Source organism: Apis mellifera, linkage group LG11 (assembly GCF_003254395.2).
Source record: "Apis mellifera strain DH4 linkage group LG11, Amel_HAv3.1, whole genome shotgun sequence".
Taxonomy (NCBI): Eukaryota; Metazoa; Arthropoda; class Insecta; order Hymenoptera; family Apidae; genus Apis; species Apis mellifera.
This window is the reverse complement of record NC_037648.1, coordinates 8,738,469-8,763,799: the sequence shown is the minus strand read 5'-3', so window position 1 is coordinate 8,763,799 and position 25,331 is coordinate 8,738,469. Positions and strand designations below refer to the sequence as shown.

Below are 25,331 nucleotides of genomic sequence, written 5' to 3'. Positions count from 1 at the left end.
AAGCCTTTCAGGCGTTCCCATAACATGTGAAATCACATAGCGTGACGCCAAAGGTAACAGATGTTCAGCCACAATAGGGTCATAAACGATACTAATAATATCTGGGTATCCTGATCTCTGACAAAACAGATTACATAATGGATTATTATAATTGTCCAAAAGCTATTTTATAAAAGAAAAGATTTTAAAAAATATTTTCTTTTCTTTTTAATTAAATTATTTAATTATTTGAAACGAAATTTAATTTGTTATTTAATCTCTAAAGATTTCTCGCGCATTATTTGCAAAAGTGCTAGAAATGAATATAATCAATTAGATATCTAAAGCATGATACATACATAGAATAGAATAGAAAAGAAAATCTCATCTTTATATCTTTAGTTACTTAGAAATCTAAAGGATATCATAAAGAAAGAAGAGTTCTGCTCGAGATAGAATACATTTATAGCTATATACCTACACATATATATACATCATTAATCGATAACAACGCGGCATCTTCATTCACTGATTCATTCTACTGAAAGTTCATATAAATTATTTCATATTCTCACGAAACTCGATAATTTTTTTCTCGACAATTAATTCAAACCACGAATTGTCAATTTGCAAATTAAATTATTAAAGAAAACAAAATATACTTTTTCTATTAATGTATTTGGAAACAAAATTCTAAAGATAAGATACAAAAATTCATTTGTTATTATATTTTCATAATTTATATATTTATCAAAGTAAATATAAATCATTCTATGTTTTGCAAAAATGCACAAGTACATCAATTCTCGTATATCTCCTTATCCCACTATGTTGTTTCAAGAAAGAGATTAACAAATTAAAAAAAATCTTCTCCAAGAAACATTCTCAAACTATCTCAAATTTAACCCTCATCAAGAGAACGACTACATTCGTGTACCGTGAAATTTCGGTGTCGTACATCAAACATCAAAGCGAATCGAGACAACAATCCATGGGAAATAATATCCACCCTCTAGGTCCATCAGGAAATCTTAATTCGCAGGACATTTCCACCACGCTTCTCCCACCTGCCGCCACCCCGGATGGACGAGAGCTGGCGGTGGCAGAGTCGGCTTCCTTCGTACGAGCATGCGCAGTGACCCGCGGAACGACAGGTGCGCGCCGTTCGCCAAGAACCGCTTAGTTTCGGGTGAGCGTACGAATCGGTCGTATCGCGTCGTGCCACCACGGTATCCCGGCACGTTATTCGCGGCCTCTCTCCTATCTCTATCGTCGCTCTCGTTCGAAAACACACGCAGTACACACACACACACACACACGGTGCACGGTGCCTGATCATCCCTCGACGTGATTATTATTCTCTAACGTAACAAAAGACGTCGTTCTGAGAGCGATCCTGCTCCTCCTATTTCTATACACCGCGCGCTATATCCTTCGTTCAAGGGTACCAGGAGTTTCTTACCTAGCCAAGTGGCTGCTTGTCGACGCCCTCGGACCCGATTCTCCTCTCTATCTCACCTCCGCTTTCTCTCCCTTCCCGTCCTGGTGGCTGGCTGCACCAGTAGCCCGCCGTTTATCGAGCGTGCACGTGCTCCGTTTCGTCCCTTCGTGACACGCTTCCGTCAATCTGACGGCCTCCATCCTTGGATCCAGATTTGCTTTTACGTTTACCCGTTTGGTGTATGTCGTGTTTCCAATGGATTCGCTGTGATCGGATCGGCGTGTTGGATCGGATGCTCCGCGGGAGGATCGATCTCCGTGGGAGAATCTTGGAGGTTCCGGGTATCGTCCACGATCCGGCTTGAGTATCGTGGTCCTGACTGGCCAACCACTGGCCGAGAACAGTGCAGGAAACTGTACTCCTCTCTACGATCTCCACGCGACCTGTTGTTTGAAAATTAGGGTAATATTGGTCGGTGAGTTGTGTGTTGGCCGTGAGAGAAGGATATATCCACGGTACAGTGACCCGACGAATGTGGTGCGTGAATTATTGAGTCGAGTTTCGTTTGATTCGCCGTTGGGATGGCAAGTGGACAGGATTTACCTTGCAGGATTACGGACAGGGATCTGACGAGGATGATCCTCTTCACGCTCCTAGGCTTTGTCCAGCTTCTCCAGTGTGTTAGAGGTGAGTTTGTCCTCGATTTTTTTCTTTTTGTAATCCGATGTAGAATTAATGTTAACGTTAAGTTAAGTTCCTTTTTTTAATCTTAAGAAACGAGCAGAGTTAATTGCTTCACTAGCGTTCTTGAGTCATTATTTTTTTAAGAAACTTTTTAATCTTTAAAGTCTAGGAAACGTTTTAAAAAAAAGTGATAGATTAGAAGTGACGAAAACTTGTAAGTTAAGGGAAAGAGTTAAGGATATTCCGAAGAAAAACGTAGATAGAAAGGGAACTGGGACGCGTGTACAAATGGCCCGCAATACGAATTTGCGAAAAACTCGGGAAAACGAGCTCTTGAGAATTTCCAGCGAGTGTGGCGATAAAAAATATCCCGCTTTTCGTAGAAGCCTGGCTTGTTGTCGCGCGTTTTACCAAATTTATCGAACTCGTGATTGTTACAGAGTGCGGGTAAGTTACTTGGACTCGAATAAACAAGCTTTGTCGATTGTCGTTGTTGTTCGAGGAACACGACGCCACGAAATATCGGTCGCGACGCACAAAGTGTAATTTCAATTGGTGATCAGGGTTAATGGCTTTGGTCTCTTGTTACGTGGAAATGCGCGATGTTTTGTGTAAATAAGGGGAAATGTACACGCGTGGATACGCGATGACGAAGGTTTTGCGTTTCTTTTCCGGGAAAAAAAATGTTATTGTTATCATACGTATGATATGAATGAAACGTATTGTGTTATGGTGAACAGTTTTTGTCGTTAATGTCAAGATAAATATATGTACACAAAGTGTAATGTATTGTATTTGAGCTGTGATCGACTTTAGAAATATTAATCGTTCGAAAGACTTAAAATTAATTCTTTAAAAGATCTGTCTTATGAAAGGTGTTAATTTAACTTGTGAAATTTAATTGGATTTAGCAGTGGATTTCTATGTTCTTTTTTTTCATTTTGCTTATCAAATTGTTTCTATTAGTTATATCAGTGATATGAAACGATAACTTTGTTGAAATTATTGTGCGTATATTTTCAAACGTGATGCAACGAATGAACGTTTTAGTGCCAATTCGTTCATTATAATATTCGTTGCTGCAATTAGGAAACTAGAAATGGAAATATCTTTGTTGCACATCTCTCCAAGAAAATATTAATTTAAATCATCGATTTAAATATCTTTGGATACAGAATACGATATTTGTAATTGAAGCAAAAATAAGGGTGATGTTCCTTTATAGCGATGCAATGATTAGGATTTATAAAATTGAGAAATGACGTAACACGTCTTTTCATGTATTAAACATTCGATGTATTCAGTACGAATATACACATTTCTAAAAATCTCTCAGAATCTAAAACAGAATCTTTGATCTTCTCACGTTTTATTTGAATATTAAATAATTCTATTATTTTGCAAAATAGAATAAATTATCTATTTCATTTAGTTTCAATCGTAAAAAACTTACATTATACTATTTCTCCTTGTCATCAAGCGAGTGAATGCGTGTCGTCAAATATTAAATTATTGCGGGTAATAAAACGTGAAATTTAAGAACGGTATAAAATAAAAATGTTAATTCTCTAACTGCGTGTGTGTAACGTGACCGAAGTCTGGCGGATTCAAGCACGATGCATATTTATAGATTACGCGGAATCTTCGAGCGAGAGATAGAAATCGAGAGCTCGATCACAATTTGGATATCGCACAGCGAAACTCTGACGGATTGTTTTGGCTTGTTTTAGAACAAATTTTTCCACATTCGTCATATCCACTCGAAATGGGGAAAAACGAGTTAATTTCCCCTCATCGCATTGACACTCTGCATTTTCGAACACGAAATTTTTCGAAGTTTCTGTCATCCAATGTATATTCTCATCAGTTACGAGTTTCAGATTTTCAGATTGATTAACTTTCTCGTGTCATAACGTTGCTCACTGCTGTCAATGAAATATTTCGTGTCTTTAAAAAGAATTCCATTTTTTTAAAAATATTTCTTAGTTTTCTAGAGATAGACGTGAAATATTGCATTCAAAATTGAATTTAATCTATAATAATTACAGATTTCTTAAAATGTATAATAGCTGATCACGTGTAGAATATATTTCTTTTTATTTGCACGAATTTATCGGTTTATCAACTTATTTATCGATCAAGTTGATCATTAACCTGATTTTTTACGGTTTCTAATGGAATTGATTACTCAGAAACGAACTTAATGTTCGCTATAAGACGCTTTAATATTTCCAAGGTGGTGAGCGACGATTTCGCATTTCCAGGCGCCAGAAATAGAGTAATTGTAAACATCTTGCGAGGTATAACTGCTTTTCGTAATTCGTGGATCACGGGATATATAGGTCGGTCGCTTTGTTTATCCTTTTTCTGTTCTAGAAAATTTTATCATGATGTATCGTTAAATTAAATTAAGAAAGACATAAAAGTGTGACGAATATACGAGAAATTTTTCTTTCTTTTTTTTTTTTAATATAAATTTAATAATTTTGAAATAAATTTCCATTTAAAATAAATTATATCGTGTTCTTAAAGAGTTAGAAGGAATATTTTAAAAAATTTTAAATAGCATAACTTCAAAGAATTTTAAAGCAATAGTGTTTTTTTTTTAATTTGTTCTTTTAATATGTATGCTTCCACATATATAAAGAGTGGATTAGAGTAACGATAAGCACGATAATTTAATAAATTTATATCGTATTCATACGGTGAAAGAATACAAGGATTTATTTTCGTCGAAACATTCTCCATGATGAATTATCTCCTATAGAAATTCTTTATGAATATTTCAATAATTTTTACAAACGATTCACTGTCACGCCTTTCGAACGCATGAACAATAATTTATTATAATATTAGATATATATATTATACGATTACGTGAAGTGATGTTTTTTTATTGACTTGACATTCTATTTGACATTCTACTTGATATCCAGCTAAAATATGCATACGCGAACAGAACAAGAAATTAATCACAAAGTTAATACAATTCCTAATTTTTTAATATTCCATCCAAATTTTGATTCTTATATTCCCAAAAGTATAAAAATATATCATTTACAATGTAGTGCAATAATAAATCATAGCAATTATTCAAAATAGAGTGATGATATGATAACACGATAAAGAAATTAACGAAATATCCTATTCTCCTAAGGAAAACAATGAAAGAGAAACACGCGCGCGAGAAAAAAAAAAGAATTCCGAGAATAAATTACAATAACAAGTATAATCTTTAACCTGTCTTCTTTGATGGCTTTGAACATCGCACACGGTGCCATAATCTTCAATTTCTTTTAAAATATTCCTCTCTTCGACGTAAGGGGTGCACGCGGAAACCTTTCATCCCCCGTATAAAACGCTTTTTCGTCGATCTTCCCCGGTATCGAGAATCGAGGGAGGGGTGGAAGAGGGGAAGAAAATTGCGGCAAGAATTCGACCATCCAGACGCGGCTGAGGCGATATTTGCATACGGTGGCCGGGTATAAGCGAAGAAATCGAAACGAGGAAAGAATAAAGTTTTCGCGCTTGTGTATCCCGCGAGGGCAACAATTTATGGGGTGCACGTCGTCGTTGCGAGGAGGAGGATAGGCAGGCAACGCCATACTCGCGGATACTCGTGGCGTTTATTATCAAGTTCGCGGCCTCGTGAGAAATTCCGGGGATATCCTGTACAACGGCTGGTAAGAAGTTAATGAACTTGGAAGAATTTCACCCTTTTGCCGCGGGATTGTATAACCGCGATCTTTCATTAATCATTTTGGAAAACGAATTCTTAATCCGTTGATTAACGAAACGAAAAATGTTTATTTTCGATTTTAAATTGTTCAGAAGGAAACGCTTTCTTGATTAACGAATGATGGAAACGTGTAAAATTAATAAAAAATGATAAAATTTAAGCTCAAGTAAAGGAAATTTACGTCCAGTTAATCGAGCATGAAAAGGTTCAAATTGTGTCTATTTATTATTTACACGAAAGTATATGTATATGTATAATATATTTTATAGATTGAATTTTTTAGTAGAATAGTTGTTACAAAGTTGGAGATGTAGTTTAGTTCGTGTTTTGTTAGGAGGGAAAGGATTTATGAATAGTTTAGTGAAGTTGATTCGAGTAACACGTCAAGTTTTGTTGAAGTTCGGCGAAATATGTTTAAAGTTTGAAGAATTTAACGACGTGGATTTCCATACGATTTGTGAACATTTATGAAATATAATTTAAATATTATCAAGATTATTATATAACTTTAGGGAGAAAATATCAATCTCATTTTAAAGAATAAAGTCTATACTTTCACACGATTGTTTTCAAATTTTCTTAAATTTTATATTAAAAAATAATTATACACATATTTTTCTCAATGTTTCTCACAATTACTCGTATTTCATATTCATATTTAGGATTGTTATTACATTGATGTACTCTTATCTACGTTGTAAATTTAGAGCATACGATTCTTCTAGAACTGTTAGTAGCAATTTCCGCATGATTTGGAGCAGAAGCACAAATCTTCTTCTTTAGTTTTCAAACAATGGTTTAGCTGATTCAGCTGCTTTATATCTGCTTCTATAGACGCTGCTTTCTCTAGAGTATTATTCGTTTTTTTCTTTTATTTTTCTTCATAATATGACGAATGTTGGTCTAGAAAATCCCTTGTTCTAGAATTTTTGGTTAGAAATTATTAATTTTATTGTATTTTGTGATTCAAAATTCTATATTCAATTTCACAGTAAAACATATCAATCATGTGGAATTTAATTAAATTAACGAAACGAAGTATCATTAATATCCTATTGAATATTTGAAATCAAGAACATTTCAGAGTTTCTTTTTGAGAATTTCTTTTTGAGAAATATTGATTTAAAAAAGAAGACGATACAAATTTAATCATCACATGTAAAGTTTCGATGGAGCAGATTTTCGAATCATGCAGATATCACATTCTTTCAATTTCCATCATATCTGTATAACTCCATTTATCCTATAAAAGCGTATTAAAGTAAAAGTTTTAAATTCGCGATCTCGATCGAAAGCTAAACCGAAAAGTTCCATTCAATATCTGAAAAGAACTGCTTGTTCTAATTATTCCAATACATTCATAGTATATACGATTCGTCGAACTAAATTCGTAAATTTTTCCGATAATATCGAACTTTAAACACGGCGCAAATAAAAAAGTAAAAAAGAAAAAAAAAAGAATAGAAAAATGAACACGATCAAAAATTTATGAAATAAAACGAGGATGAAAGTTATTGGAGTTTAAACTAAATTCGCGTATAAACTTTGGCGAATTAAGAGGTCGAGGAATTTTAATCCCCATAATGAGGTAACCCTCTCTCATCATTCAGAGGGAAATCTTTGTTTCCAGCTCGTTGTTTGTTCTTGCTGGGAAGATAACTATTTTAAAGTTAAAATAGTCTTTTGATTTGAATAGGAATTATCGCGGATCAAACTTTCTCTTCTCTTTTTATATGAAGGTACGCATACACTCGCGTATTAGCTTCTTGCTGGAATGAAACTTGAGAAAATAAACATGGAACGAATTGATTGATATTTTTTTGCACTCGTTTTTGCGTTTTATTCATTTGATTTCTTTAGTGAATGGTTTTAGAGTGACGTGCTTGTAATTTTAACTTTTATTTTTGAAATTTCTTTCTTTTTTATTATTATTGAATGAAATTACAAACGTCTTTGGAACTCAAGAAGTGTATTTTTTTATAAAAGAATCTTTTAGATTTAATAAATAATTATATAATATACAGAGTAGAAAAATTGCATATAAATTAGCATATACTCGAATTTTATACAGATGTATCACACTGTCATCAAGTAGAAATTGTACAATCACGCTTCAGAAAGCGAAAAGAATTCTCTGTTCGTCGCAATTTCAACCTCAAACTTCCATATAATTCACAATTTCATTCATTCTCAAGCCAAAATATCCACGAAAATTGAAACATTTTCATCCGAAAAGAAGCTTTTTCGAAATACTGGAAATTGCGGAATAATGCTTTCTTTAGAATCCCCAAACTCTCTCGACGAGAGTTCTCCGGAAGGTAAATAATTTTAAACCACGGTTAAAAACCGTATGTCTCTGAAATTCTGAAGCCTTCTAACGAGTGTGGCCAGTTTATTTTTCGTCGAAACTTTTAAATATCGGAAAAGCGACTCCAGCTTTTCGAACCAGCACGTTTTCCAGTTCTTGACAGCTTCACGATTAACGACTCGACCCGCGGAATCGAGTTTGAAGCGGGCTCGTCTTCGCGAAAATTTCAAATTTGTTTCTCGACCTGGACAAACGATGGCCGCTTTGGATGAAACTTTTTCAAAAAAAAAAAAAAAAAAAAAATCTCACGGAAGAACTCTTTAATTACTTACGTTCGCGCTTCGTTGAAACGTGTTTCATTGTTCCATTGTGGAATAAATATTCAAAAGCGGGCGATTATGTAAATTGTTGGCGGGTTGTCGAGAAGTCATCTTTTATTGGCACGAGCGAAATTTACGGTATCAAGCTTGTCAACGGTTTTGATACGGTGCACTGTAGGAGATGAAATTTGTTTTAATTTAAATCGGAGGAAAGAATATTTTGCTTGATGGAAATTTACCGTGAAGCGTGTTGTACGCGTTTGATTTTTTTAATATTGAAATTTGCGAGTTTCGACGCGAATTTAATCTCATTGGGGATGAATTAATTAATGTTGGATGTATAAAATAGTTGAAGAGACGAGAGGAAAAAAAAAAAAAGAAAAAAAAAAAGAAAGAAACAATGACGCAAATGATGAAATCTTTTATTCGGGAAAAATATTAAATTTTCCATGTAAATTTTATATTATTCCAAATATTTGATTTTTATTTTATTTAAATGTATCAGTGTATCTCTCTCTCTCGAGAGATTAATTATTTATGGAACACGTAAATATAATCGTGGAATTCGATATAATTATTATAAACACTTCGATGATTAAAATGTAAACTACTAATTATTTCAGAAAATAAATATCTGAATTTCGTGATTAATAATATCTAAATATAGTATCTAAAACGTAACAGTAGCAGAATTAACATAATGCATAAAATTGTAAACACTTTGTAACAAATTATATTCACCTTGAATTTGTGATTAATTCATAATTCATAGTCATCATATTCGTTAATAATTATAAAATAAATAAATATATTCAAACGTAATATAATTGCACTTATTATAATTATAAAATTACTATTTTTAGTTATATGTTACATTAATTCGCAATTATGAGAATTATATTACGAAATTTAACATAAATATAATCTGAATATTGCTTTGCAGGCTTCAATAACGATTATTTAACGATAATTATTCGTTGCACTTTGACATGAAGAGTATCAAAAACAGAACCGCGATAATACAATTTTTTTTTAAAAATGAATAAAAATTGAATCAAAATAAATTATAAAACGTATCCAATATCAGTATGACTGAAAAATGTATGTCATCTCTCGTGTGTGTTATTTATAAAAATTTAACAAAAAAAAAAAAGAAAATTCGAGACAACGATCATTTCACTTCAAAGTAACATGTTTTAAGGTTTAAATTTTTGACACAAAAGATTTTCACATTTCTCAAATCATTCTTAACAATTTATCAAATTCACAATATCTCAATCGAGAAAACACAAAATTTTCGTTCCTTTAACAATCGTTCTCACGATATAATGCAAAATCATATTTTCATCCCAAGTTTTGAATATTAAATACGTTTCTGGATAGAAATTCAAACTTGGTTAGGAAACTCGGGGCTAATGTTTAAGATTCGTAATTCGATTCAATTGTTCAACTCGAACAATTTTGATACCGTTTAATTAAATTGCAAAGAGTTGGGAATAATGGTTGTCACTCCCCGTTGTTGACTCGAGCTGCTTTATCACAGGCTAGCCGATGCGGCTTTAATAACACCTGCGACAATGAAACGTTTTTGGTTAATACGCTCGATACACGTTTACATATTGTTTGCAGTTAATAATTATTCTCTGGTTATGCGTGATTACTCGAAGCTCTTTAGTCGAATTAGGATGAGAAGCGAGGTTTATTGTATTATAATTTTGGCTCGTAAAATATTATCTTATTATCTTAATATTATTAAATGTATTTGTACTGGTGAAACGAATTTTTTTCTTCCGCGATGAAATTTATAACAATAAATTAATCGAAAGGTTTATATTTCGACAAGTTTTCAAAATCTCTACTTGAAATTTATTATTAAAGAATGTTTCGAACTAAATTAGAAATTGAAATTAGCAAAAAGAGTTAAAAAAAGAGAAATTCTTTATCGTTAAAAGTTTCAAGATTTGAACTTTTAATATTTAAATTATATATTAATTAGGGAAACGTATGAGTTTCATATAAAAAGTTTATCACTATAAATAACAAATTAACATGATAAACATTTATCAGTCGAGTAAAAATTTCAAAATTTTCTGCAAGAACATTCTCAACGTAATTATTATACTTGAACACGAAAATTCCCCAAAGGAATGTATCTTCAGAAGTCAACGTTTGAACTTAATATAACACATTACAGAAGTTAAAATTGACGTTTATAGACCGTGATAAAAGAATTATCACAACGCAAAACTTGAAATAGTAAACACCAAAGTTTATTAAACGATTTATAAACTCATCCTCTGTCAGCTGTCGAAAAGACAAAACTTTGGAACGACCACTCTGTGCCACCGTTCTCACAAATCTTCTCACAAATCTTCTCACAAAAGACAGAAGCAGGAAGAATACGCGTAATGTAAGATAGAGAAGTTACTTTCACTTTCTCCACATAGATTCGCGATAAAGTCTTTGTTTCTAATTGAATCACCTTAATAAGATTTAACCCGAGCCTCGCGCGTTTTATCGTCGAACACATACCCATACAACTTTCCTAGAAGCGGTAACACGCTTAAAATAGGTGTACTCTAGAGGTGGCTGAAACAGCGTGAATTCTGACGACAAAAATAAACATTTCGCCTATATGCTAGAGGGAACTGTGGTGTAACGCGCGAATGCGCAGAATTAATGGTTCGTTGTTAAAATGCGTCATTTGCCAGAATAAAACTCGTCGATCGAATATTTCCTTCTTGTAATTATCGATAATCCTGCTATTTTCGACTGGCGGTGACTGGGGATAGACATTTCATTAAGAAGAAGAATTGAGAAAAAGAAAATGCAAATAAAGAAAATAATTTAAATGATGAAACGTTGGAGCAGATATTGAAACAAATTGCTATCATTATTATTGGTAAATATCAATGTTATCGAACAATTTGATACATTATTATTGAAAGATATTGAAGTAGAATAATTAATTTAAAGAAGTTAATTATAATTGTTTCTATTGCTATTGATATCTTATTCTTTGATGTTATTAAGAATCATCCGTAATTATTATTTATCCATTTTTGAGAAATTAAAATTACCATATAGAGGAAATAGTTTAGAGTTATAACTAAATAATGTCAACGTTTCAATTACGTTTTAAAAATTCTAATCCGATTTTGGCGGAAAACAAGAGATAATTCAGAGTGAAATCGCTTAAACTTTCGAGCCGTGATCGACATTGATCTGCAACACGTTCCAGTTTTACCACAGTACAGAGCGTGACAATACAGTTTCGTCGACTCTGTATTTTTGACAGTTCGTTTAACGCGTCCTGTCGGTTGTTTCAGTTTCAGTTACGTCTCCGATCGCTGTTCCCGATTTTCACTTGTGATTAAAGTTCGTTTCATCTCCTCTTTTCCTCCTCTTTCCTCTGCAGCAGAGAGGATTTTGCTCGGCTTTTTCAAGAGAATTTTGTCGAACACAGATTTCTCTGCTTCCCTCTCCCCCTTTTTCTTTCTTTTGTCGTTAAATAAATTTCTCCTTTGACTGCGAGATAAATTTTTTCAATTAAAATACCGAAACTTGATAAACTTCCTTTCATTATCTTTTCATATTTTGAAGTAAAAAAAAAAAAAAAAAAAAAAGATATTGTGAACAAGGTGAAGAAAATTTCTTTGTCCTTAATCGATGAAAGGATCTCGTTATTAGAATAATTATAATAATAATTTTTTTTAAACATCTATTATATGTATACTTGTATGAAAAAATTCGTATAAGTAATTTCTCTATCTCTTTTTTTATTTTTCTAATCAGGAAGAGAAATTACTTTCAAATTATCATTAATTAATCTGGAACATATCATTTATTTATTCATATTTATAAAATTATTTTTTATTTCATAATTTAAATTGCAGATTTATTAAAATATATATTGTAATAATTAATGTATCCTGACGAGAAATTTTATGAAAAATTTCCACGAATAAATTCTGATTGCTTCTCTCATAAATATATTTATTTATTTAAATATCTACTTATATAAAATTTAAAATTTTATCAATAAATATGCAAAAATTATGAGGGAACCTAGCCAGGATTCGATTTTGCCGACTCCAATTCCTGAAAAGCAGAAAGGATCTCAACTCTTATCTGTACTGGTCGCTTCTCTCCCTATATTACCCTCTTTTCTTCTCGTTGTTATCTTGTTTCTACTTCAAGAGCAACGGAGGCAAGCAATCTTCCAGAGACTTGTATTAATTAATAATACAAGCTGTATTAATTAATAATAATACACAAACACACACAACTGGGTCGGAACATGACTTCATTTTTTTTAAAAATGAGTAAACAAACTGAGGTATTCAAAGGTATTGGGAAAACACGCGAAAAACACCTTCTAAAACTAAACTAAACTAACACAACCCCCCCCATCCCTTTTATATAAATCATAAATGGTATTTTTTCTTCACGCATTTCCCCTTCCGATGTTTGCCTTGTTGTTGGAATATTCTCTTTCCCATGTACGTTGGATGTGTGCAGGCTCTCAGTTGAGAGTGCCTCCATCTTCAATTGTGTAGAAACTGAAGAAAAATGGGAGAGAAGATCAGTAAAGATTTGAACTCGAGGTCCTCAGGTTTGGAAGCCGGCTCACTATCCCCTACACCAGATGCCCTCTTGCTATATTATTGTTATTTGTTTCTATTTCAATGTCTATGGAAGACTTGGACTACAATATTCAATATAGATACACGATTCATAGGAAACTTTTATATATAATATTTTTATAAAAAGTATATGTGCACACACATATATATTAGTATGTAATATAATATATAATATTACATATTAATGAAAGATATTTTAATATCTTTTAATTTATTCGTTTATAGTATTTGGATATATAGATAGATGATTAGGGGAACAAAGGATTTGTAGTACTAATCGAGAGAGGTGTTTAAAAAATGTTTAATCAACATAAATCCTATAATCATATAGTTTTACTGTAATGTTAATTTTTGTTATTTGAATATTCGATAATATCGTAAGTGAGTTTCTTTGAACGACATATTGAACGTAAATAGAAGTGATTTGGTTTATTAGAAGTATGTTGATTCAAGGTTGTCAAACAAAACATTACCTATTACTAATATTAATAAACCTCATATATGATATAAGCTTCCTTTGTAATGGTAGATGCTTGATGTCTTCTTCTATTTAGATGAAAATGTCAATATTAACAAAGGTTTCTTCACAAATGATACAAACCTTCTTTGTTTATCTTCTGAATGTTTTCCTTTCATTTCAATGCAAATCTCACGATATTAAATACATGTAAACAAAAATTAATTTCACATCGAATTTTAATATCAATTCTATAATTATCATATTTATTTTATATTTTTTTTTTCTTTTCATCGTCTATACTTTTAAAAATTTATCTAAATGTAAAATCCAATTCAAAAGTCAAGATTATCGACGAATATATCCATCTTTCTTCCCCTTCATTAATAATTTAACATCCGTATGATCGATGAGCTCGAGGAGCACTTTATAAAAAAAAATATTAAATTAAAAATAAGTCAATTTTGCTTTACATTCCAACGGCGTGATACGAGGATGAACATCTAACGAGATAACATCTAACCGCTTATATCCATTTCTATTCACCTATCATTACGCAACATCGTAGTTTACGATATTTTGACATGTAACAATGCAACGCTTGTCCGTCTATATTAATTCTACATTAACAATGATACACAACATTACAAATAAAAAATATTCAACCTAAAAATTATCTAATTAAATATTCAAGATTATCAATAAAATAGACGAGGAAGCCAGAATAAAAACGAATCTTCTCGTAATCCCTCTTCTCACCGCTTCAATGTAATTCTCGTTGCATTGAAGATTATATTGGTTTGAATTAGTCGCGACGTTCATCTTGTTGCTGACGTTCGCCTGTATAAGTATAATCTTAAGAGTATAATCTTTTCACATTGTTCGCCGTATGCTCTCTTAATCCTCATCGTCCGATTTGAAAGTGAATGTGAACCGATTATCGATCGATAATCCAACGATAATTCATTAATCGAGCGTCAAAAATAAAATGATAACACGGAATATTGCAGATAATTCATCGATTGATATGATATTCATTTTGAATGGACGGGTGACGAAAACCAGACAATGCGTTGTAACGATTCATTAGCTCATATAACCAGGAAACGTTTGACCACGGTTAACGAATGGAATTTCGGAAAAATCCGATATATCGTTGGCTCGCGTGAAGATTGCGAGGCGGGTTTTAGCGACGATAATAGGGGTGCACGGAGCATTTTTAACGCGTGCATCCCTATCTCTACGATGGGTTATGGCGAAACGTGATAACGAGTTCGAAAAAAAAAAAAAAAGGAAAAAAAGAAGCCACCGATAACTCGGTTATCAGGGCTCGAAATTTTTCGTTCGATCGACGGAGGAATAAAAATAAAGGGAGGAGGGGAAGGGATGCGTGGAATAGAAAGGCTGATACAGGTGCGTTTTTCTTTTTTTTTTTGCAACCCTCGAACGAACATTTTTCAGAATTCGATCCGTGCATCCCTTGAAATGATTCGATGGGATTGTATGTACCGATCTTATGAATCAAATTGCCGATTCGGGATACTAATTGAACAGTAAACTGGAATACACTGGTTTCGAAACGAAGCGAAACTCTTTTCTTTCATTCAACTTTAAAATTTTTGAAGATATCTTTTTTTTTTCCCGACGAGTTTTTTTATTCGGTTAGATAGATGGAGTTTGATTGTATTTTTTAAAAGTGGAATGCATTTCGTTGGAATGATCTCTTTTTGAAAATGAAAAAAAAAAAAAATGTAAAAATGTATTTAAATCTTTAGAAGATATTACATTAATATAGTTTTATGAGGAAACTTATCTTTATCAAATTATCTTTTCCAACTTTTAATTTTAGAAGAAGATTAAATTATGTCTGTTTTTTTTTTTTTTTTTATCTATTCGAAATGAAAAAGAATGGTTACTTAATTTTTTCGAAAAGTTTCTTTACTAATATGATTAATCTACTTTTATGATAAATCTTTATCAAATTGTCTTTTCAGTTTATAGAAGAAGATTAAATCGTTGCTTTTTGATTTGAGAAAGTATAATCGATTACAATTAGTACTTTCTCAACATCTTTTCTGATGTTATTAATAAAACGTATTTAATCCTACTATTATATAACATCACGTTACAAACACGGATATTAAAATAAAATTTCAAACGTTACAATCGATTACATAATATTCCAAAAGAAATTTAATGTTCTTCGTAACAAAGAGAGGATTTCAGTAAGAGAATGCTGTAAACATTTCGTGCAATATGACGTTTGGAATTATCCAGAGGGAAGGAGCATCTCCCAAATTAGAAAACAGAAAGCAGGGCAACGAGAAGTTGTATAAACTCGTATCTCATGTCTAATGTAAGAAGTGAAGAGAAATTTGGAGGAAGGGTGGACGGGGTTGATACCCTTTCCTCGTGCTCGGTGTCCCGGAAAAACTGTTACTGTTGGTCGCACGTGGTCCCAAGGGGTTCTTTTATGATATAAAAAAATGCTGATATTACAAATATTTGTTTTCTTCCTGTCATATTGTACTTTCGAGATCGCCCATAAGTTTCTAACACACATTACGTGACTTTGCATTCCATATTCGTAATTTCGAATCGTCTTTCTTTTTCTTCTAAAAGATAAAAATTTTACATGTTAAAAAAATTTACTTAAATATATATATATATATATATATATGTATTTGAAAATCGTAAGATAATTTACATATACTTATTTCAAAATTGGAAAAGTATTGAATAAAAATTTTATATTACGAAGAAGGTCGATAAAAAATATTGCTGAAGAATAAAAGGTTGGGAATGGAAAAAGAATTGTTCTTCTCATCAAGCTGGATGAATTGCGAATATGTGAGAATTCTCTATACGTGTAGATATTTTATTCCCTTCTGTCTGTCGTCGAATTCATTTGTTAACATTGGACGACTTCGATAAATTGATTCTATTTGATGGTAAATTTGCCTTGCATGCAGAAAAGGAAAAATTAGAATTTAATTCTTTCAGATTTGAATAATTATGCGTAAGTTATGCAGAATGATATTTCCATATTAATTTAATTAAATTTAATATCTTTATGGCACGATTTTATTTAAAGAAGAATTCATTCGTAAGTTGTGCTCATATGCAGAGATGATCTATCCATATTAATTTAAAGTTGCTATATTGATAATTCTTCTTTAATTCTTCTTCCAATAAAAATTTATAGACTATTTTATAAATAATCCAAACCATCAACTCCTTTCTAAGTGATTATTTATTTGCTGTTTAAAAAAATTAGATGCATATAATTTTTTATAAATAAATTTATCGTTTATATCATGAAACAGATCATTGCAATCATACAAAATCGCAAACAAAACTTTCATTTTTCATATGAAAAACATAAGAAAAAAATTAAAAAATTGATCATCAAAACACGCTTAAAACAAAGAAGAAATCATGCCATTGAACCCACTTTTTGAATTATCCTGATACATTAATCGGTTGCCGAGATACAAGAATTCAAAGTTTGCACAATGCTTAAGAAATTATGAATGGATTCGTGACTTTCTGACCTACATATTTTCTTGGAAATACTTCCAGGAATTACGTCTGTCACTTGTCTGGAATTCAGTGAGATGCAAATGAGATATTCGAATAAACAACAAGGATAGAGATAGTAAATAATCAAAAATTATTTTTTTCTTTACACGATGATATCTCGAGAACCGGAAGTCGTATCGGGATAAATCAAAAAGCGTTTTAAAGAACAAACTTCCCTGCTTCTAATGATCTTTTACTCGTTAATTAAAAATCATTATCTTTGAAATTATAAGTTTAAAGTTTTCCTAATTTTAATAGGATTTAAAGATTTGAAATAAATAATTAAAAATTATCTTTTCTTTACACGACGATATCTTAGAAACTGGAAAACATATCGGGATAAATAAGAAAGCGTTTTAAAGTGTAAGAATCCACGCTTCTAATGATCTTCTACTCGTTGATCGAAAATCAATATCTTTGAAGTTATAGCGGTTTAAAGTTTAATAAGATTTGCTCGAGTTCTAAGGTAAATTATACGACAGATACGTTTATTTCTGATGCATGCTAGAATTAAAACTATTCTTCCATGCTCTCTTCTGCTTGAAAACAAAACTTGAAACAATTGCTCCAGAAAATTGTCTACATCAATAACAACGACTTCTAATATTCTTTGCTCGATATTACGATCGAAAATTTCATCACGCAAATTTCCTCATCGTGCCCTGGAGATTAGGAATACCACACTCGATCGCTTCATTATTCATTTATCAACGCGAATTTTCACCATCCGAGTCCGCTACACCGCGAAAGGTAATGCATATCCCATCCATACTCGGCTGCCAACGATTGAATACAATAAATATTGGATACGAAGTTATTGAAACTGCGAATTATTGAATGTGGAACGTTAGTGAACACGAATGTTATTGATTGCCGCGTGAAACCGAACCCGAGAGAATTTGGTCAAGCGATATTGTCAGGTGGTGAAAATGCAGAAGCGAGTGCTGATCGAATTTTCCACTTTTTTCAACGATCTTTTCATATCTCGTTGTATCATAATGACATATCCTTTTCTATCCTTTTTAAAAATCATTATATCCTTATGTAAATGTTCTTGCATCGATCGTTATGCCTGAAAGGCTTAATTTAATTGAACTTTTTTGAATTGTTAAATCTACAATGGTATATATTATTTTTTTGGTGTGTTGAATAATATATTGGGGAGTTTTTTGTCATCATGGAAAAAGTTAATTGATATTTCAAATGCAGATATATATAAAACTTTTAAGATATATGATTACTAAGATTTTGATTTATATCAATATATCTGCCTAACTAAATGAGATCTTTTGTAATTAACTTTTTATAATCTTCATAAAAAATTAATTATATTTTATTTAATATTTGAAACCATTGATATGATTAAATATAATCATTAAAAATATTGATGTATATTATAAAACTACTAAAAAGAAATTGTTGAATCTTTTGGAATAATTTTTTTATATAATCTAGTAATAAAATAACAGTGCTTCGATATAATATAAAAATTAAAGAAAAATATAGATTCCAAGATTAAATAAGAAAAGGTATAGTGACGTATAATTGTAAGTTCTGTTTTATAAATTAACAACGAAGGACGATATTAAACGAAAAGAGAATAAGAAATATTAATCCAGTTACTGGACACTTTCTTACTCTCTTGAAAAAGAAAGGAAACGAAAGAAAGATATAGACCATAAAATTTATGCAGTTTTGAAATATAATGTAATATAAACATGTAATTCTACGAAGTTACGTGGAAACGTTTTACTTAATTCAATATAAACGTCAAAGCAGTCTTTGAACGAAGCTTTAAAAGTGTCATGAACCATTAAATCGGTTCATAAAACAATTCAAATTGAGAGCCCACTTGCAATATTCATTACCAATAACAATTTACCCTTTTGAACTTTGTTCAACAGTTCGCAAGAAATTATTATGCTACGATTATCTTCTTTTTATACTGTTTCATCAATAATAAATATATGCTCAATCTGATTCATTCCATTTGTAACAAAGATATTTATTTGTTTAGCAAAAATACATTATCATATATCATTCATAATTGTTTATTTCATATTCATAATTGTTTATTTAACTTGCATGCTTTTGAAAAAAAATAAATGTGTTTCTATATATTATTACGAGTATTTAGAAAAAGAAGATAAATTCAGAGATATGTGATTTTGAATGATGACAAAGAATTTATAAGAAATATCATTTTTATCAAAATTCTATTTTTGCTGACGTATGATTCTAAAAGGCTATCTATCTAAATTTTATAAAAATATGGTAGAATTAAATTTTGAAAGTATTCTTTAAAAAATTATTCTTCTATCTATTCTTTTTTCCTCATATATTTTAATATTTCATAAATATTCACAATAGTACGAATATTCATGATTTTATTCCCATGAATCACATTTCAAAAAAAAAAAAAAAAAAAGAAAAGGGATGATTTCTAGATCTTCATCACACTTTTTCAAAGTATCAATTTTTCTAAACTTTCTAATTAATCAAACTTTACATTTCTACAATTATTATTTTTAAATAAACCATCAATAAACATTTTTCAACAATATTCTTATCATTTTGTTCACATTTCACCACATTTTAACCATTTATACATTCTTCGTACAAATCGAATTTGAACTCATCAATGATTTATCTCGAACTAAAACGAATAAATATTCCTTGATAAAATATTTATAAACGACCTATTCCTTTTAACCAATTTTTAAACGTTATCTTTCTATAACTGTCGCTACCTGACAGGTACTGAAATACTTCACCGACCGTGAATCCGTATTCCCAAAATCGCATCTCCCGTTCGTAGATGACAATCGGTCTCCACACGTGGGAACGATGGAAATGCGCGAACGAGTCCGAATTATCGAGTCGAAAATACGATTTCGAGCCGGCTCGGTTGGACGTCCCGATAAAATGGGATGGATGCGAGTGAAACGAGCATTGTCGAAAGCCCAATTACACTTGCCTGTAATTGGCGTTTTCGCGTGATACACGGGCCTAAACTAAGGACACGGTTATTCACGATGTGATTCCTTACCTGTACAGATACCATTTGCACGATCTAATCTCGGATGGAAAATTGGCTTCTGCTTAACTACCATTCGACGAGAGGACGGGGGTTGACGGTGAATTTAGGAAAATCTAATTTACCGGGACCGAGCAAGCGCGCCATAGATCGTGACGTCTTCCCTCATTGTTCTCGGATAAAGGATTTAATCGGGTGGAAAAAACTTGGAACGAATATAAATAATACGATAATTTCGACCCTCCCGCAATTCCTTTATTCGTAGAACAATCACGTTTCGTTAATTGTTGGTCCGAAAGTTCGATGGATTTCAAGTGTTTAACGTTTTTCTTTTAATGGGGAGGAGAAGTTAATTGATCAATCGATTTGATTAATTTCTGGGTAAAATTTATTTCGAATGAAAATGATTATTTTTATAATAATGCTGTTTATTATTATTGAGGTTATGTTTGGAATATTAGATGGAATATTAAAAATTATTAATCATTTTCATTTGGACTTTTATTTTAACAAACGAAACTTTTCTATCAATCTTCCATCGATCAAAAATAGGTTTCGCGTATCTCGAATCTTGCTAGAGATTCGATTTCGATAAGCACAGACGATTGAAGACAATTCGAGAGATATCGGAACGCCAAGATGTTCCTTCGATCGTGCGAAGGACAGATTTGATCACGAATCATTGCACATGATTTCTCGGTGACTAATCTCGAAATTCAATGCATCTGCATTCGAAAACATCGACGAAACTTTCGGAACTCGTGTCGCGGCGAAACTTTCGAGGGTTGAACGGTCGAAATTGAAGCCATTAGCAACGTGTTTTCTTCGTGGCACGTGCAAAACCGGGGGGGAGAGGAAACAAATTGGCCGAGTTTCGCTCGATGACGCGTGTAAATTCATCCGGTTCGCTGGTGTGTATTTTGACCATTTTCCTCGTGTATCGAGAGAGTGTTTTCGAAAAAAAAAAAAAAAAAAAAAGAATTTTCGATTCCAAAATTCGTCCCTATCGGCGAAGATTTATTCGACCAACTACAGGGGGAAAATTTTTTATTGGAAGAATCGATTCGTAACTGATTGTAAGTTTAGATTAAACTTTATTTTATTTTTCCTTTTTTTTTTTTTTTTTTCGAGAAAGTCAAATAAAAAAATTGGATTTATATATATATTATGATATATTGGGAGATATTATGAAATTTCTATATAAGTTTGAAATTCTCTATTGTTTTAGATTATTAATATCTTTTACAATTTCATTATTTAATTTACGTAAAATATAGTCTGTTTTTTTTATATGATCTAGAGAGAGAGAGAGAAAGAGAGAAATTTATAATGATTCCAAGAAATTTTACATTTTCAATATATTTAGAAATAACATATTAAAATCTATAAATAAATAATATTCTACAGAATATCTATATATGTATATATCCGATTCAAAAAATCCGCTGGATTACATATATTCCAATTTCTGTACAATTGGCGTACAAGTTACAAATTCAATCAATGCACTATTCTAAACAAAAAACAAAAAAAAAAAAAAAAATTGAATAAAAAACCGAATAAAAAAAAAAGAATATTTCAGTCTTCGAATTTTTCAATATTTTCACTAAAAATCCTCGAAACGATATACGTATACGTTTTTAAAGCATAATCAAAAAATCAAAGGAATTAATAATCAAAAAAAAAAAAAAGAAAAAAAAAAGAATCCACACTCACGAATGATCGATTTAATAATATAATATCGCGAGTGGTTGAATTTTCGAAAGAAGAAAAGGGAGCAATTACAAAGATTAAAGACCCCGACTGTATAAACGATCGGTTGGTTAAAGTTTCATCCACGGGGTATAGTTCGGCAGATTTGCACACGGTGATTTATGGGGTGAACTACGCTCCCTGGCAGGCATACGAATTCCAAAGAGCCCTTCGTGTGTCTGAACAACAACATTTTCATCCGCATCGTTCAAAGCGTGAAGAAGCGCCGGTATATAATGTGTATCGATCGATCGTAAGAGGGAAGGATGGAATATATAGAAAAGGAGAGAGAGAGAGAGAGAGAAAGAGAGAGAAAGAGAGAGACGGGTACAAGAAATAATGGAAATAATATGAAGGAGGAGAAGAAGGCAGGAAAAACAGTAATAGGAACGAGCACATTCAGGATGTTGATTTCATGTTTAATTCACACGGCGAAATATTTGAATAGGGGTAGGGGTGTTTTGCAATTTTTTAACGTCCTATTATTTCCCCGGGAAATCCTCAAGTTTCCGCGATGGGAAGAAATATCGGGGAAACGCAGTTTGCGTTAACGGTTTCCAATAACGCGGATAATAAATATTGCGTGTTATCTGTTGCGGCGGTTTACCAAAGGTGGATCGCTATCGAACGATAATTTTAAATCTCGCACTCCCACGCACGATAGAGCCCGTCCCGTGATTTTTGATTTTATCCCATCGATTTTCAACGTGATTCCCATGGAACGGAAATTGTTCTTTGATGTTTTCTTCTTCCGTCGTTTCGAACGATCGATCGAACGATGATGGCAACTCTTCGTCGATTTGAAAAGAATTGTTCCGACCATTTGCGGATATTTTTTTTTTTTTTTTAAGTAGTTTTTACTTTGAATATTTTATTTCTTTTAGAAATTTTATATACCTCGATTTGAAGTAAGATTAATTATTCCGAACAATTTTTCTTTATAACCCATCCATTTAATTTCTGTTACCGCGATAGAAAGTGACTTTTCTTTTCCTCTCTGGATCCGAACCCAATCGAAACGATATTAGATCGGGTCGATCTACTTTTTTAACGGATGGAAAGAGGAGAAAAATGTAGTCCGGTCAAAAAAAAAAAAAAAAAAAGAGGTGATCCAAAGATTTCGAATAGACAAATAAAAAGGCATCGATTTATTCCGGGAACGTTTCAAATATTTAAATAGCATATCGTGCCCGGTATTACAGAGAAATTGAAGTTTACCTCTCGAGCACACTCGGAGAATCGAAACTGTGCTATGTTCTCTCAAAAATACATTTACAAGGAATGGAATCCCGAACGATATATCGCGTCTTCTCGAAAAGTGGGACGGTTATTTTGAGAAAATACGAAATTCTCGCTATTCTGCTCCAAGTGGACACGATTTTCTCGTTTTACGATCAAAGCGACAAAATACCTTCTCAGCCCGAGCATATTCGAAAACATCTATCTTATCGGATGGAATTCGAATTGGTTCGGTGAGAAATTTTAATGGGACGCAATTCTTCCTGGATTCGATCCAGAAGATTGAAACAAAAGTTGGATGGAGAATTGTTATTAAAAATTAGAGCAACGTGCTTGTGCATTAATTAATTATTGGGAAAATTGTTCGAATCTCGAGAATTTATTATCTCGAAAACGGATATCGTTCCTTTGGTCAAAATTAAAATATAACGTTTCATTGTATCGAGATGATATTTACCAGTTTGTAAAGGATGTAGCAGTTGTTCATAAGTAAGAGAAACGGCGACGAGAAGGGAAAGTTGCAGAATCATTGGGAAACTCTGGGCATTTTTAATATCCGTGATATTAAGAAAGTTTCAATTATAAAAGGTGCTCTCGCAGGCGTGAAAAACCAGTTCACAAAGCTTTCTATCTATTGCATCGTAGCTGCGAACTGCATGATTTAAAAGTTCCTCCATCGTTCCCCTGCCAGATAACAAATTATCCGCCAGCAGAAATTTGAAAATGCAAGTGAATTATGAAACTGTATGAATATATAAAAATCGTGTTCTCCACTCGAAATAAGAGAATAAATTGGAGGTAATTGATTTGAAGAAGAGAAGAGAGAAGAGAGAGAGAGAGAGGGAAAGAGGAAAGTTTCTTAACGTGTAAAAAAGTTGGGTTTATATATGAAATTTTCACATGGAGCCACGTGAAATGTCCGAAAGGAAATTTGCATAGTTTCTTAAGTAAACGGTACGACCTCTATTAGTGTGATAATGTAATTTTCTCGTAGCTCAATGAGCTTTAGGTAGATTCCTTTAATCTTCTCGTTTGACGATCATAGTCTACTGTGTAATGTACATGATTTTATCATAATAAAATTACGATTGCATCATTAAATTTTCGTATTAAAGTATCATTTCGTTAAATACACGTGATTTTTTAATAAAAATATAAATATATAATTATAACGATACATTAATTGTTATTTAAGATTAATTTAATTTATTTGATTATAAAACATTCAATATTCAAAACTTTTTAATATGTTTTAGAAGGAAATTAGAAACGAATGATGACAAATAACAGTAAAAGAGATAATTTCTCTCATCTTTATCACCACGTATTTTCCTTAGAACGAATTGTAAAGCGATCGATTTTAAAACGAGATAAAGACATTGATTTCTGAAACAAATTGCAGTGGAAGATGTTTAAACAGCTGCTTCGTAAAGCGCAATGTCGTTTTCTTGTTATTTGAACTTTATGAGAGTCTTTCGCGTCAAAGTATAAATTGCATTTTTTCCCAACGCGCATGTAATCTGTGTAAAATAGCATTCTTAGAGAGAGAGAGAGAGAGAGAGAGAGAGAGAGAGAGAGAGAGAGAGACTTCCGCTTCCAGATCCCTGGCCCAAGTATTTTCATACATTTTTACTCTTCCTTTTCAGGGCAATTAAAACGAAACAGCGACACAATGAGAAATTTAAAATTCCGCGCGTAAGAAAAAAAAAAGGGGGGGGAAAAACAGGAGAGATTCTTTGTATCTGTTTTCAGATTTAATTGTGCATATATAATCCTTGTTGTGCGATGTCGATTAATTTACTTTAAATTTGTTTTTCACAAGTGAAAATCAAATCGATTTATTCGTGATTATGTTAATTATTTGAAAATCAATTCGTTCGATGAGGATTTAATGGAAGTGATACTACGAATTTTTTAATTTAATTTGCAATCTATTTAAAATTATTGGACAAAAAGTAGGACATTTTTTTTTTAAATTAAATTCAATTGAATCTTAACTAATATCCAATATATAATATTAAGCTAATATAATTCAATTAATAATTAATCTAATATTAGATATAAAATTATGGGCAAAAATTATTCCAATTTTATACATATAACAATATAAACAAATTACTAATAATTGTTACTTAATTACTTAAAAT

General features: G+C 31.8%; 1 protein-coding gene across 9 annotated transcripts in view; it reads left to right on the top strand.

Moving 5' to 3' along the window:
• Positions 1-1,141: 1,141 nt before the first annotated feature.
• LOC412893 (hemicentin-2) overlaps positions 1,142-25,331 on the top strand; it is a 395,106-nt gene continuing 370,916 nt past the window's right edge. For 5 of the 9 annotated variants that reach the window (XM_016915066.2, XM_016915065.2, XM_026444076.1 and 2 more), the window contains exon 1: positions 1,143-2,107. In XM_016915066.2, coding sequence (XP_016770555.2) covers positions 2,002-2,107 — 106 coding nt within the window. In that variant the 5' untranslated portion in view covers positions 1,143-2,001. Of the gene's footprint in view, positions 2,108-25,331 lie in introns of all 9 variants that reach the window. The other 4 variants (XM_016915061.2, XM_016915064.2, XM_016915060.2 and 1 more) reach the window with 1 other exon arrangement.